Source organism: Ylistrum balloti, unplaced genomic scaffold (genome assembly GCF_031769215.1).
Source record: "Ylistrum balloti isolate Yb309-2 unplaced genomic scaffold, AGI_CSIRO_Ybal_v1 Utg370296, whole genome shotgun sequence".
Taxonomy (NCBI): domain Eukaryota; kingdom Metazoa; phylum Mollusca; class Bivalvia; order Pectinida; family Pectinidae; genus Ylistrum; species Ylistrum balloti.
This window is the reverse complement of record NW_026782223.1, coordinates 293742-306989: the sequence shown is the minus strand read 5'-3', so window position 1 is coordinate 306989 and position 13248 is coordinate 293742. Positions and strand designations below refer to the sequence as shown.

General features: G+C 34.6%; 1 protein-coding gene across 2 annotated transcripts in view; it reads left to right on the top strand.

Annotated features, from left to right (window-relative positions):
• LOC132553088 (protein FAM53A-like) overlaps positions 1–10326 on the top strand; it is a 42247-nt gene extending 31921 nt beyond the window's left edge. For both annotated transcript variants that reach the window (XM_060217298.1, XM_060217299.1), the window contains 2 exons: positions 1243–1302; positions 4513–10326. In XM_060217298.1, the coding sequence (XP_060073281.1) occupies positions 1243–1302; positions 4513–4824 (372 nt within the window). In that variant the 3' untranslated portion in view covers positions 4825–10326. The remainder of the gene's footprint in view (positions 1–1242; positions 1303–4512) is intronic.
• The last annotated feature ends 2922 nt before the right edge of the window (positions 10327–13248 follow it).

Genomic DNA, 13248 nt, shown 5'->3' with positions numbered 1-13248 from the left:
TTTGATTTTTATTAGCCCTCAAATAAATGAAGTCCAAGGTCTGTTGTCAATCCATCATCTGTCATTAAACAGTTGTGATTAACTTTTTCAAATTTAATTTTCATTTGGTCATTATATAATTAGCAGTTAAATTTGTTGACAAGTGATCATCTTTGATTGCAAGGTTGAATTTTAATGCTTTTCTGCAGAAATTGCTGGATGGATATTTTTTCAACTTTTACTTGTAAATTCCTATTTCTTCCATGTTTCATTTGAGCTCTATGGCAGCTATACAGTAACCCAAGTCTTTCGCACCTGTTCCTGGTGGAAGGTCACTTGTGACTAGCTCAGAATCTAAGTAGATTATAGGACTTACAGATTGCTTTACTAGTCACATGTGAGATCTATAATCCCTTCCTGGTCATTATTCTATCATCTGTATTGACATTTTTATCATTTCTTTTAGTATTTGTTTGTTTAAAAAATAAAGCAGCATTCACATTCACTATCTTGATTATCAGCTATGTTTTAGCGTCATACATATTTCAGCTATGTGTTATTGAGGTAAAAGTATTGTGAGCTAGCAATGTGAGACCAAATCATTATATTTGAATCCATTACGTCTGATTTGCAGACCACTGCTTATAGAGTTATTCCCCTTAATATCTTAAACACTTGTTGGTTTTTCAGCTGTTACTCTCAACTGAGAATAATTAAGAAATAATAAATAAAATATAGTTGGTTTCAGCTGACAATTTTAAGTTTTTATAACAATGATTGACTGTTATTTTAAATCACTGAAGGTCGGGGTTATATAGTAATCTTCTTGTTTGTATGTGTATACATCCATGCCTCTGTCCATGATATCCTTAAAATTTGTAAATTTTTGTAACTTAATGTCTCTTGATCTCCATGATAGTTTTAGTTCCTATTCACACTATTGAATTACACTATCAGGGTCTACATCAGATTTGATTTTGATGGTCATCGGTCAAGGTGAAATGTCAGAAGTAACTACTGACCACTTTTGAAATATATTTTGTAAAAAGCTTGAGTACAAGATATCTCATGAACTCCTTGATAGATGAATCCTTCAATGGATTTAGATCAGAAGGGAAATATTTGGGGGTAGGGGTAAATCTATGTAAGGCCCTGCTAATTTTGTTCTTATTCATATCTGAGTACAGAATAAGCTGTTGCCTATCTTGTTGTAAAAAGACTGAATTATTGATTCTACAGGGAAACCTTTTTGTTTATTTACAGACGGCATATCAACAAATACCCAGGTCTGAATCACTGTCATCCCGCCAGGGTTTGAAGGAGGTAATATAGTAATCTTTATTTGACGTTGTATAAGCTAGAATATAAACCAGTTATGAGCAGGTTATTTCTTGTTTATAACTTTATAAAAACTCCTTCAGAAAAACTGAAAATTGTATATAATATATTGTGTTAAGATTCAAGTAATCAATTATTGTAATAATTTATTGTACACTATGTATTTAAACAAAAAATTGTACAGTCTTATACGTCAAGTCCCATATGGTACAAACAGCAGCCTTATATACCTAGGGTTGTAAACTGTGTATATGTATGATACTTGAAGTCCCATATATGGTATAATGGGCTTACATCAATTACAAGGTCAGTTTTCTCAAATAATATGCCTAGATCTGAATAATCTACAACCCACACATACACATGGATATACGTCCTAACTACATCAGTCCTGTAAAACTGGTTATTTCATGAAATGTACCTTTTTTGTGTCTGATCTACATACAGGAACTGTAATTATTGTAAGATTGTTTCAATCTTTAGTTCACAATAGATAGGTATTCATGTCCAATTGCTGTATTTGAAAACGACTTGAGGTAGAAATTATGTAGGAAACAACTGATTATATGCCCTCTTTAAAAACATTAGTAGTGCATTATATTGCCTGTTTTGGCCGATGGTCTATGGACTAGGAACGTTTTTCAACCTCAGTATTTAAAATAGAAATCCAAGTGAAACAGTTTTAAGTAAAATTGAGGAGCCTCCCAAAAGTGAATGTTGACCTAGTGGTATATAGAGTATATAGATGTTCTTAGAATGAGGGTGATCTGTATAGAATTGTTCTCAGTGTTTAGGATAATCTTGGTGCTTGCTTATAATAGGCATTGATAACTATAAAAAACCCTCTTCTGATGCCACCGTACACCGGTTGGTGATACACAGAAGGTGCTAAAGCAGAGAAATAGGATTAAAATCTACCTGTACAGAAGGGACTATATACCAAAGTCTTTATAAACAAGAGAAATAGGATTAAAATCTACCTGTACAGAAGGGACTATATACCAAAGTCTTTATAAACAAAAGAAATAGGATTAAAATCTACCTGTACAGAAGGGACTATATACCAAAGTCTTTATAGACCAGAGAAATGGGATTAAAATCTACCTGTACAGAAGGGACTATATACCAAAGTCTTTTTAAACAAGAGAAATGGGATTAAAATCTACCTGTACAGAAGGGACTATATACCAAAGTCTTTATAGACAAGAGAAATGGGATTAAAATCTACCTGTACAGAAGGGACTATATACCAAAGTCTTTATAGACAAGAGAAATGGGATTAAAATCTACCTGTACAGAAGGGACTATATACCAAAGTCTTTATAAACAAGAGAAATAGGATTAAAATCTACCTGTACAGAAGGGACTATATACCAAAGTCTTTATAAACAAGAGAAAGAGGATTAAAATCTACCCATTATTACACTATGATTATAGAATGGCCTGTAGTTATTGAATAATTTAGCAAGTGTTTGTCATGTTCTGCCTCAGTGGTGTTTTTTTCATATCTTGGATATCTATAGGGATTTAATGAATGGTTCATTGACCTGCAACATTATGTTAGTCCCCTCATTATTATGCACATTCAGGGACAGAGTGTGTAAATTATGAACATATGTGTGTATTAACTATAAGGCAAACTTTTATACTTTGCTGGTACTACCTTATCTTTCTAAAAAAAAAAAGAATAGTTTGTGCCACTGTTATCATCAGCAGTTGTGGTCGTCAATCATTTCTTTGTGATGATTTTAGCTACCGTGCAAAAGTAATGGTGTAAAGTGCTGGATCTAGATTTTATTTCAGGCCTTATTTGCAAGAAATCTGTTTTTACAGGCTCATCAAAAAATTTTAAAGGAATCTATTGTAGTATGGCATTGACTTTTGTCATAAACTTTTTATTGCACAATGATACACAATAAGCCAAGTTCCTTTGTGCAAATATACATGATTCAGTGCTTCTGTTATGGGAAGGAGCTGCTTAAATTGCTTTGCATATCTGAAGATTGAAGTCCTGAGTTGCTGCTACTATAAATGGAAAGCTGGTTTCTTCACAATTGTGTTTTCATCGGTCAGCCTCCAGTATTTTAGAGAAAGTGCAATGTGTATTTCTCTTGCACCATTCAGAGGGGAAGATGGGGAGAGAGAAAATGGTTGCTTATTTGGAGTGAATTATCTGTCCTTGTTAAAACTAAGTAATGATGATAATCAGCAAAAGTAATTACGTTTCCACAACTTCCACTTATTTAATGCCCTGGAATATTCGTGACATTACAAAATAAGAGAAAAAAACTCATCTGTGGCTAACGTAATAGGTTGTTGTTGAAACATGTGTGACCACCTTTGAGTGTATCAGTAATACATTTATCACCAGGTAAGCTGGCCAAAAAAATCAAAGACGGATATTATAGTTAGGAAATGATCCGTATGTGGTATGACTGCAGGCTCCATTGACAGATCAGTTGTATGTGAGACAAGCCTATCTGTTACATTGCCTGGGTTTTGTCTCTATCTCCTGTACATAATTATATAATGACAGCCATAAACAGGCACACAAAGGACTACTTGCTGGAAACTGCTTCATCAGACGATTCTTGGCTTTGTGCGTTAGTCTAGATCTGTCGTTGGGTGTTAGAATCTCTCCTCACCTGTAAAACCTAATCATCATTGTTTCCTGGCCCCCGGCAAAAGAGCAGACTACTTCAATGTTACCTAAAGTACATGTCTTAATTTCCATGAACCCATCAATGAAGATCATAAGAATTTATAATAAATGTATCGTCTAATGATTTCCGCCTCTAAATGGTGTATTGATTTTATTAATGTTTTTTCTCACAAATGCTCTGATAGTTTCCTATTTTGATGTAGCAGCCATTCATGAAAATCAATTAGGTCAATCTGTCTGTGTGTTGCATGTAAAGGAGAAATAAAAGACAACAAGGTGAAGGTCATACCATATGTATAGGAGAAATCAAAACCAGTAAGGTGAAGGTCATACCATATGTATAGGAGAAATCAGAACCAGTAAGGTGAAGGTCATACCATATGTATAGGAGAAATCAAAACCAGTAAGGTGAAGGTTATTTCTTATATGATGAATGAGGTCACTGTATGTACCAGAACAAATACATTGCAGTTTCTATAGTAGTCAATTACAAACCAATGAATTTAAGCATTGATATTTCATTTTGTTTGCAGAAGCGTGTTTCAAAGTTTCATGAGGAGCTTGAGTCTGTCATGAGTCTGATGCCAATAGCAAGCTCTCCAATGGATACTGATCTACCAATCAAGCGGATGATGGTAGCACGGAATAGCCCAATCAGCGAAATGGACAGTGGTCGCAGTGACAGTGCTGAGTTCCTAGACAGTGAGGCCAGTGACAGTCTAGGGGAGGGGCCAGTCAAGCTTCTAGGGGAAGGATGTGAGGAATGTGAGGCTGGGGATGATGAGGTGGAAGAGATATTCACACTACCAGAGGACCTTGATCTGGAGCAGATAGAGAACCACTGATATTATACTTCCTCAGCACATGACGATGATTGTGTACTTCTTAATAAATGCATGTATACACTGATATCATATTTGTATGAACTTAGAGTTGCTTCTTGTCATAGAGATCCTGTCATTGTATATGTCATCAGCAGTATAGTGGTAATCCCCAATTATGATATTCATGACACAGTGTTTGTTACAACCAAATCCATGGTGTATTTAAAGTCTGATAACAATTTTCTGAAGATGTAACAACAACATACAGTTACTGAATCTATTAATTGATCCATAGTGAATGAAAAATGAACATGCATATCATCACAAGTATGCAAATTTCCTCACAGTGTATAAGAGATGACTATTTCATTAATGTGTATAAGATGTGAGCATTTACTCACAGTTGATATGATGTGAGAATTTCCTCATTGTTTATAAGATGTGAGAATTGTCTCACAGTTGATATGATGTGAGGATTTCCTCATGGTGTATAAGATGTGAGAATTCTCTCACAGTTGATATGATGTTAGGATTTCCTCATGGTGTATAAGATGTGAGAATTCTCTCACAGTTGATATGATGTGAGGATTTCCTCATGGTGTATAAGATGTGAGAATTCTCTCACAGTTGATATGATGTGAGGATTTCCTCATGGTGTATAAGATGTGAGAATTCTCTCACAGTTGAATATGATGTGAGGATTTCCTCATTGTTTATAAGATGTGAGAATTCTCTCACAGTTGATATGATGTGAGGATTTCCTCATGGTGTATAAGATGTGAGAATTCTCTCACAGTTGAATATGATGTGAGAATTTCCTCATTGTTTATAAGATGTGAGAATTCTCTCACTGTTGATATGATGTGAGGATTTCCTCATGGTGTATCAGATGTGAGAATTCTCTCACAGTTTATATGATGTTAGGATTTCCTCATGGTGTATAAGATGTGAGAATTCTCTCACAGTTGATATGATGTGAGGATTTCCTCATGGTGTATAAGATGTGAGAATTCTCTCACAGTTGATATGATGTGAGGATTTCCTCATGGTGTATAAGATGTGAGAATTCTCTCACAGTTGATATGATGTGAGGATTTCCTCATGGTGTATAAGATGTGAGAATTCTCTCACAGTTGATATGATGTGAGGATTTCCTCATGGTGTATAAGATGTGAGAATTCTCTCACAGTTGATATGATGTGAGAAGTTCCTCACAATGATAAAGAGGTGAGCATTTCCTTTCCGTTTTTTCCTCACTGTTTATAAGAGGTGAGGATTTCCTGGCATTGTATAGGAGGTGAGGATTTCCTCAAAGTGTGTAAAATTCAAACATTTCACTGCAGTGTAAAAGAGTTGAGCAAATTCCTACTCTGTGAGGATATAATTTTGTATATGTGGAAATATATGGTCTCATATGTGTTATTTAATTCCTAAACTCCCAACATTTTCAACAGGGTCCAATATATTTATATATCTTATTATTATATATATTATTTATTCCAATGAATTAACATTATTTGTATCCAAATTTGATTGAAAAGCACATGTGATATAAAAGGAGATCGGAACAACACAATAAATTACTAACAACACCTATATAGTGATTTTAGTTTCTTTAACAATCAAATATGCATTTGTGATGATTTTTTTTTATTTTTGGTAAAATTTCTTCAGTTTCTGGAGAAGCATGTAGTTACATCATTGTTGAATATGAGATTATCAAGCAAAGAATTGCATGGACAAATTAACTGACATGGTACAAGGGAGATAACTATAATATAAGATTTTTACTAAAACTGTTAATATAATTTTAGCAATGTGTCACATGTGTACCTTGTGTCAGTACTATTTATTGAAATATAGTTTACATTATGATAACACAATTTTTGGTGAGATTGTATGAATATATTTCAAATTTTGTGTCGAACTAGTCTTAACTGACAGAACAACCCTTTTGCTGTTGTTTTGCTTCCATCCATTTGTAATGTAACTTATACCAAGTGTGATTTAGGTGTATATAAAGTGTGTGTAGGTGAGAGTAGCTGCCTCTCAGTCATGGATACAGGTACATATTACCTGACCAATCTGAATTACTGTAGAGGTTGCTTTTTCAATGGTTCAAATTTTTTTTGGCATTTTTGCTAAGAGCCAGAATTATGTGTGGAAGTAATGAAACAGATTATGTATTTCTCTATAAATTTCATTTTTTAAAGTATTTGGTAACTGTTTTTCGTGAATTTATCCCATCTTGGAAAATAACAAAATCAGGGCCTTTTGACAATAATCTTTATGGTATATTCTATACATCAGAATTAGAAATCTGGATAATTAGGTTTGTAACATGGCGAGGCTGTTCTCAGTACAGTCGGAACCATCAGTAGACTATACAGTAAATTGTGTAAGCTTGACAGCTGTTATTGTGAACCATTTCTACTATTTTTACAAGAGTATGTTAAAAAACTAAGATATTATGTAATTCTGTTATATAGATCAAATGAGCTGAGAAAAATTAGACCAGAGTACGAGAGGGTTTCTGGTTTTGTGGTGTTTTCCTAAAGCCTTATGGTTCTATTTACTGTTCATACTTTATCCTGTGATTCCTCAGTAAGACTTCTCGAAGAACGAGCACTGTTGTATAGTATATTTATGTTAAAATTGTAAGAACATACCAAGGTTTATTATTGGCCTGCACATAAAACACGGTCTTCAAGTCACCCTAAAATGTAAGAAATTTAGATTTCAAATTCAACATCAAGCTTAAGGCCAGCCTATCAGTTTCGTCATTTTGGTAAAATAGTGAAATGAGTGAAACAGTGGCAGGTTTCCTTGCATTCAGAACCAACTGTATCGTAGGTCTGTTGATTTAAGATGGTATATATCTAAATGTCTTTATCGTTTTGATATGAAGATCACTTGTGTATTCATGAGATCAACTCTGTTTCCTTTATTTTCTTGAACTTTGATGGCACCTGTTCACCCTAATTGAAGAGAATACATGCAAATCTTTATTTTCTTGCATTGAGGCAGTACAGATGAGCTTTCATTCTCTTGAATGAGGACAGCAACAGCTCCTATGTATCTTTATTCTCTTGAATAAGCCACATGAGTTCTGATAGTAAAGGTGGTACATATGTAATATTATTATTTAGAATTAAGACAAATTAATCAAAACAGTACCTGTGTATCATTACTCTCTTGAATCAAAACACATGGGTGTCTTTATTCTCTGGAATTAGATATCACATGTATGTCTTGATTTTCTTGAATAAGACACATGAATTAAGATGGTACCTATGTAGTTTTAAAAAATTCATTGAATTAAGACAGATGAATCAAGACATCATTAGTTTATATTTTTACTCTCTTAAATTAAGATTGTACCTGATTGTATATATTGTGATGTTCTGTACATTACTTGCTCGTGTACAGATGGAGTATGTGTTGTAAAGAAAGTCTGTGTAGCTTCTGCTTCATAGGTTAGAGTGACTGATAGTAAGAATGGTAGTGAATCATATTATGAAAGGTACATTCCTGTATAGGCACACTTATAATAAATGGCATGAAATGATGAAGATATGTCTCCCTACATTTATATGTTACACTTTCTGCATAACTGTCTCGCATGGCAGGAAGAAGACAGATAGCACACTCCCTTCCTGGTTAAATGTCTAGCATGGCAGGAAGAAGACAGCTAGCACACATCCTTCCTGGATCACTGTCTAGCATGACAGGAAGTAGACAGATAGCACATTCCTTTCTGGATCACTGTCTAGCATGACAGGAAGTAGACAGATAGAACAATTCCTTTCTGGATCATTCTCTAGCATGACAGGAAGTAGACAGATAGCACACTTCCTTCCTGGATCATTCTCTAGCATGACAGGAAGTAGACAGATAGCACACTTCCTTCCTGGATCATTCTCTAGCATGACAGGAAGTAAACAGATAGCACACTTCCTTCCTGGATCATTCTCTAGCATGACAGGAAGTAGACAGATAGCACATTCCTTCCTGGATCATTCTCTAGCATGACAGGAAGTAAACAGATAGCACATTCCTTCCTGGATAATTCTCTAGCATGACAGGAAGTAGACAGATAGCACATTCCTTCCTGGATTATTCTCTAGCATGACAGGAAGTAGACGGATAGCACACTTCCTTCCTGGATTATTCTCTAGCATGACAGGAAGTAGACGGATAGCACACTTCCTTCCTGGATCATTTTCTAGCATGACAGGAAGTAAACAGATAGCACATTCCTTCCTAGATCATTCTCTAGCATGACAGGAAGTAGACAGACAGCACATTCCTTCCTGGATCACTTTCTACCATGACAGAAGTAGAAAAATGTATGTAGACCATTATCTTTGTGTGTAAATGGCATGTGTTTGTGAATCTTTGATGATGTATATGAAGCTCTGACATGTTTTAGATTTAAATAATTTAATGAATATTATATATTTTGTTGATATATTTTACCCTTGAAGTCCCATGTTTCGCTGATATGAACTCATTTTTGCTTCATCAAAGTTGCCATCATAGTCATCCCATTATAGACCTCAGTCATTGTCACGACAGAATTCCAGCACACTCCCATATAAATAACCATTTCAATTTAAGTAGTTTTAAATCTCATGTTTCAAATCACATTTATTCCTTAACAAATTTTAAAATAAATCTGTATTGTGTACAACCTGATAATTACTGGTCTACAGTTCTGAAACAGTTTAAGAATTGTTGTATTTATGTTCACTTCTTTAGCTCTATCATTACATTAATTCTTGCTACCAACTCAAATTACATATCAACACTTTCATCTGAAATCAGTATGTCTCATTGTAATATACAATACATTTTTCATAGTGAACAACTGAATGGCTGTAGTATTTCTGCTTACTTCATGTGGAAATATTCATTTTTACTGGTTATGAAATTGTCAAGAGCAAGCTTTCAAACATGAAATCCTCTTAAAGGCATCATTGTAGGTGGAATTTAATGTAGCATAATAGACTGATGTGGAGTAGTATATGACAGCTTCCAAATTACCTCAAAATTTCTGATAGAAATGTAGTTTATTTTGATATACTTGCCAGTACTCTGTCTCTGTACTTGTTCCGAATATTGTAAATCAACAAACTTTAAGATATAATAAAAGATTTCTACAATGTTCGGTAACGAAACTTTCTATTTACTTCTCATATTCGTCTCTCAATATCTGTTTTTTAAAAATTCAATAATTTTGAAATTTGCAGTACTTATTTCAGATTTGCTATTCAAATTTAAGTATTTTGTGTTCTTTGTTCAAAAGGCTTAGGGAAATTCCTGTTTTATAATGCAAAGTTTCAAACCACAGTTGTGTCAATGCAAAGTTCTGTATATTGATGTATAACCAGTCTTTAGTCAAATAAGGAGTACAATGGCTTGTAGGTCAGACTATATAGAACTATGTAACATTTAGCTGAACATTATTCATTTGAACAAAAATATCATGTTTTGATGAATAAAATACAAATTAATTCATAATATTTCTTTTGTTTTTCATTTTAAGCCCACCATTATCAGATGGGGGGCTGTTCAAATGGCCCTACATTTGTGGTCTGTCATTCCTCTGTCGGTCTGTAAACAATATTTGTAATCACTATTTCTTAAGAAGACTGATCAGAAAATAATATGGTCAACAGGCGGCCATCTTTCATATTGCTCTTGCTTGAGAAATACTGGGTAAATCTTTCTCAAATTTCATGTATATGTTCCCCTTGGTCCCTGGTTGCCCCTGCCTGATTTTGGGACTGATTGAAAAAATTAAAAGACCAGCAGTCAGCCATCTTGGATTTAGCCTAGGATAGATTGTTATTTCTATCCCTTAAGAAGTACTGAATGAAGCTCTCTCAAATTTCATAAGTATATTCCCTTTGGTCTCTATCTGTGCCGTGGGATTTTGGGACTGATTAGAAAAAATCAATGGCTTTTAGGCGACCATCCTGAATTTGGCAGGTAAAGATTATCATTGCTATTTTTGCAAAGGAATGTTCAAATTTCTTATCGTTAAGAGCAAAATCTGCAAAAAGAGAAAAGAAGGGAAAAGATCCAACTTACAAAGAGCAAATAAAGAACAAATAATGGTATTGTCTGGCCAGCTGATGCACTGAGTGAAGGGAGATAACGCAAGTGGGTAAAGGAAAATAACTTTCAGGATATAGAGACAGCACATGTAATAAGTAAGAGGAGACAACTTCAATGATAGGTAAATTACTTTCCCTAGTTGATCAAAACTTGGTTAGGGTTGACAGTGGTTAACAATAAAAATAATTATTGTGTACCTGTCTAAAAAAAATCTTCAGCTGTGAATTTATAATGAACATTCGTTTAATTCATATTTTATCTTTTTTTCAAATTCTGACAAAGCTTAAAGCATCTGGTCCTGGTTATAATGTAAGGGGAAATAATTAAGAGATATGCAGATGGTTGATTAACTGATTTAAGGGAGATAACACCAGTGATTTGTAGACAGCTGGTATATTGGATAAGTTGAGGTAGTGCCAGTTACTTTAAGACAGGCTGAGGTATTGAATAAGGGATGATAACTCAGTTGCTATGTAGATAGCTGATGTACTGCGTAAAGGGAAATAACCGAAATGATATAAAGGACAGTAAATATATTGAGTAAGAGAGCTCACTCCAGTGATATGTAGATAGCTGATGCCCGGAGCTATTCAAGTATATATATAGACCTTGCAATATTGAGTAAGTGGAGATCACTCCAGTGATATGTATGTAGTTATGTAAGAGCTATCATACTAAACATTTTTATCAAGAGTAGAGGGAGCTCATTCCGATGATATGATTACAGCTGATGAGTAAGAGGAAGAAAATAGAACATATATTTACAACTGATATACTGAGTAAGTGTAGGTAATTTTAATGATCAGGAGACAGATGATGGGTAAGGGGGTGAATTAATATAGCCCTAGTGCGATAGCCGATGTACTGGAGAGATATCTAGATAGCTGATTTGGATAAGGGGAGATGACTCCAAAGATATGTAAAATACAGTTGATGTATTGAGTAAGTGGAGATAACTCCAGTGAGACAGTCAAAAAACTGAATAAGTGGATATTAAACCAGTGGTAACTACACAACTGATGTAGACAGCTGATATATTAAGTAAATGACTGAGGGGAGATTATCCAAAAAGATATAAGATAGCTGATGTATTGAATACGTTTAGATAACTCCGATGTAGACAACTGGTGTATTAATTGATAGAGTGATATCTAACACACTAAAACCAACTTTTATTAATGGAAATAATGATATTCACTTTGGCCTCTATACCTTATAAGCAATCTCAAGCAGGTACGCCCAGTTAGTAAACACTCTTATACATTTGAGTATGAATGGGACTTGGGTTGTCGCAAGGAAACCTTTATTTATAGAACTAACGTTGAACGAAAGATGGCCATTTAAAGCTGACATAAGAACTGCTTGTTTCTTGTTTTTTGTTTTTGTTTTTGCTCTTTTTTAAACCTTGTTAGACAAGGTAAGGTCAAATGACCGACTAACTGTACACTTCATTGATTTAAGGGTGAAGGCCACACTAAATGTGATCAAAACTCTTGCACAAGTCTCCCTACTAACACATGGCAAAAAGATTCGTTCGTTTTGTGCATTCCAAATATATGTATTGTGATTCCGGTAAAACAGACCTACGAAAAGTTTCATTTTTTCATTATTAATATACAATCACAATAGGATCAGAGAATCGCTGGCTCACAGACGTTTCCAGCCAGGTCCACTTCTCTCGAGATAGTTGAACTCCAATCCGAAACGTCCCCAAGGTGGCGAGTCAACAGTTTTTTTCTAAATCACTGCCTATCTGTGAATTGCTTCCAGTTTCTGTCTTGTCTTCTTTACCATAACCAGCTGGAAGAGTTATCTGTCGTCTTTACCATAACCAGCTGGAAGATTTATCTGTCGTCTTTCATAACCAGCTGGAAGATTTATCTGTCGTCTTTCATAACCAGCTGGAAGATTTATCTGTCGTCGTTACCATAACCAGCTGGAAGATTTATCTGTCGTCTTTACCATAACCAGCTGGAAGATTTATATGTCGTCTTTCATAACCAGCTGGAAGATTTATCTGTCGTCTTTCATAACCAGCTGGAAGATTTATCTGTCGTCTTTACCATAACCAGCTGGAAGAGTTATCTGTCGTCTTCACCATAACCAGCTGGAAGATTTATCTGTCGTCTTTACCATAACCAGCTGGAAGATTTATCTGTCGTCTTTACCATAACCAGCTGGAAGATTTATCTGTCGTCTTTTCCATAACCAGCTGGAAGATTTATCTGTCGTCTTTACCATAACCAGCTGGAATTTCAAAGGTCGTGTTAGAATTCAACATTTCATTTGATAATATTCAAAATAGGTTTTATCACCTGATCT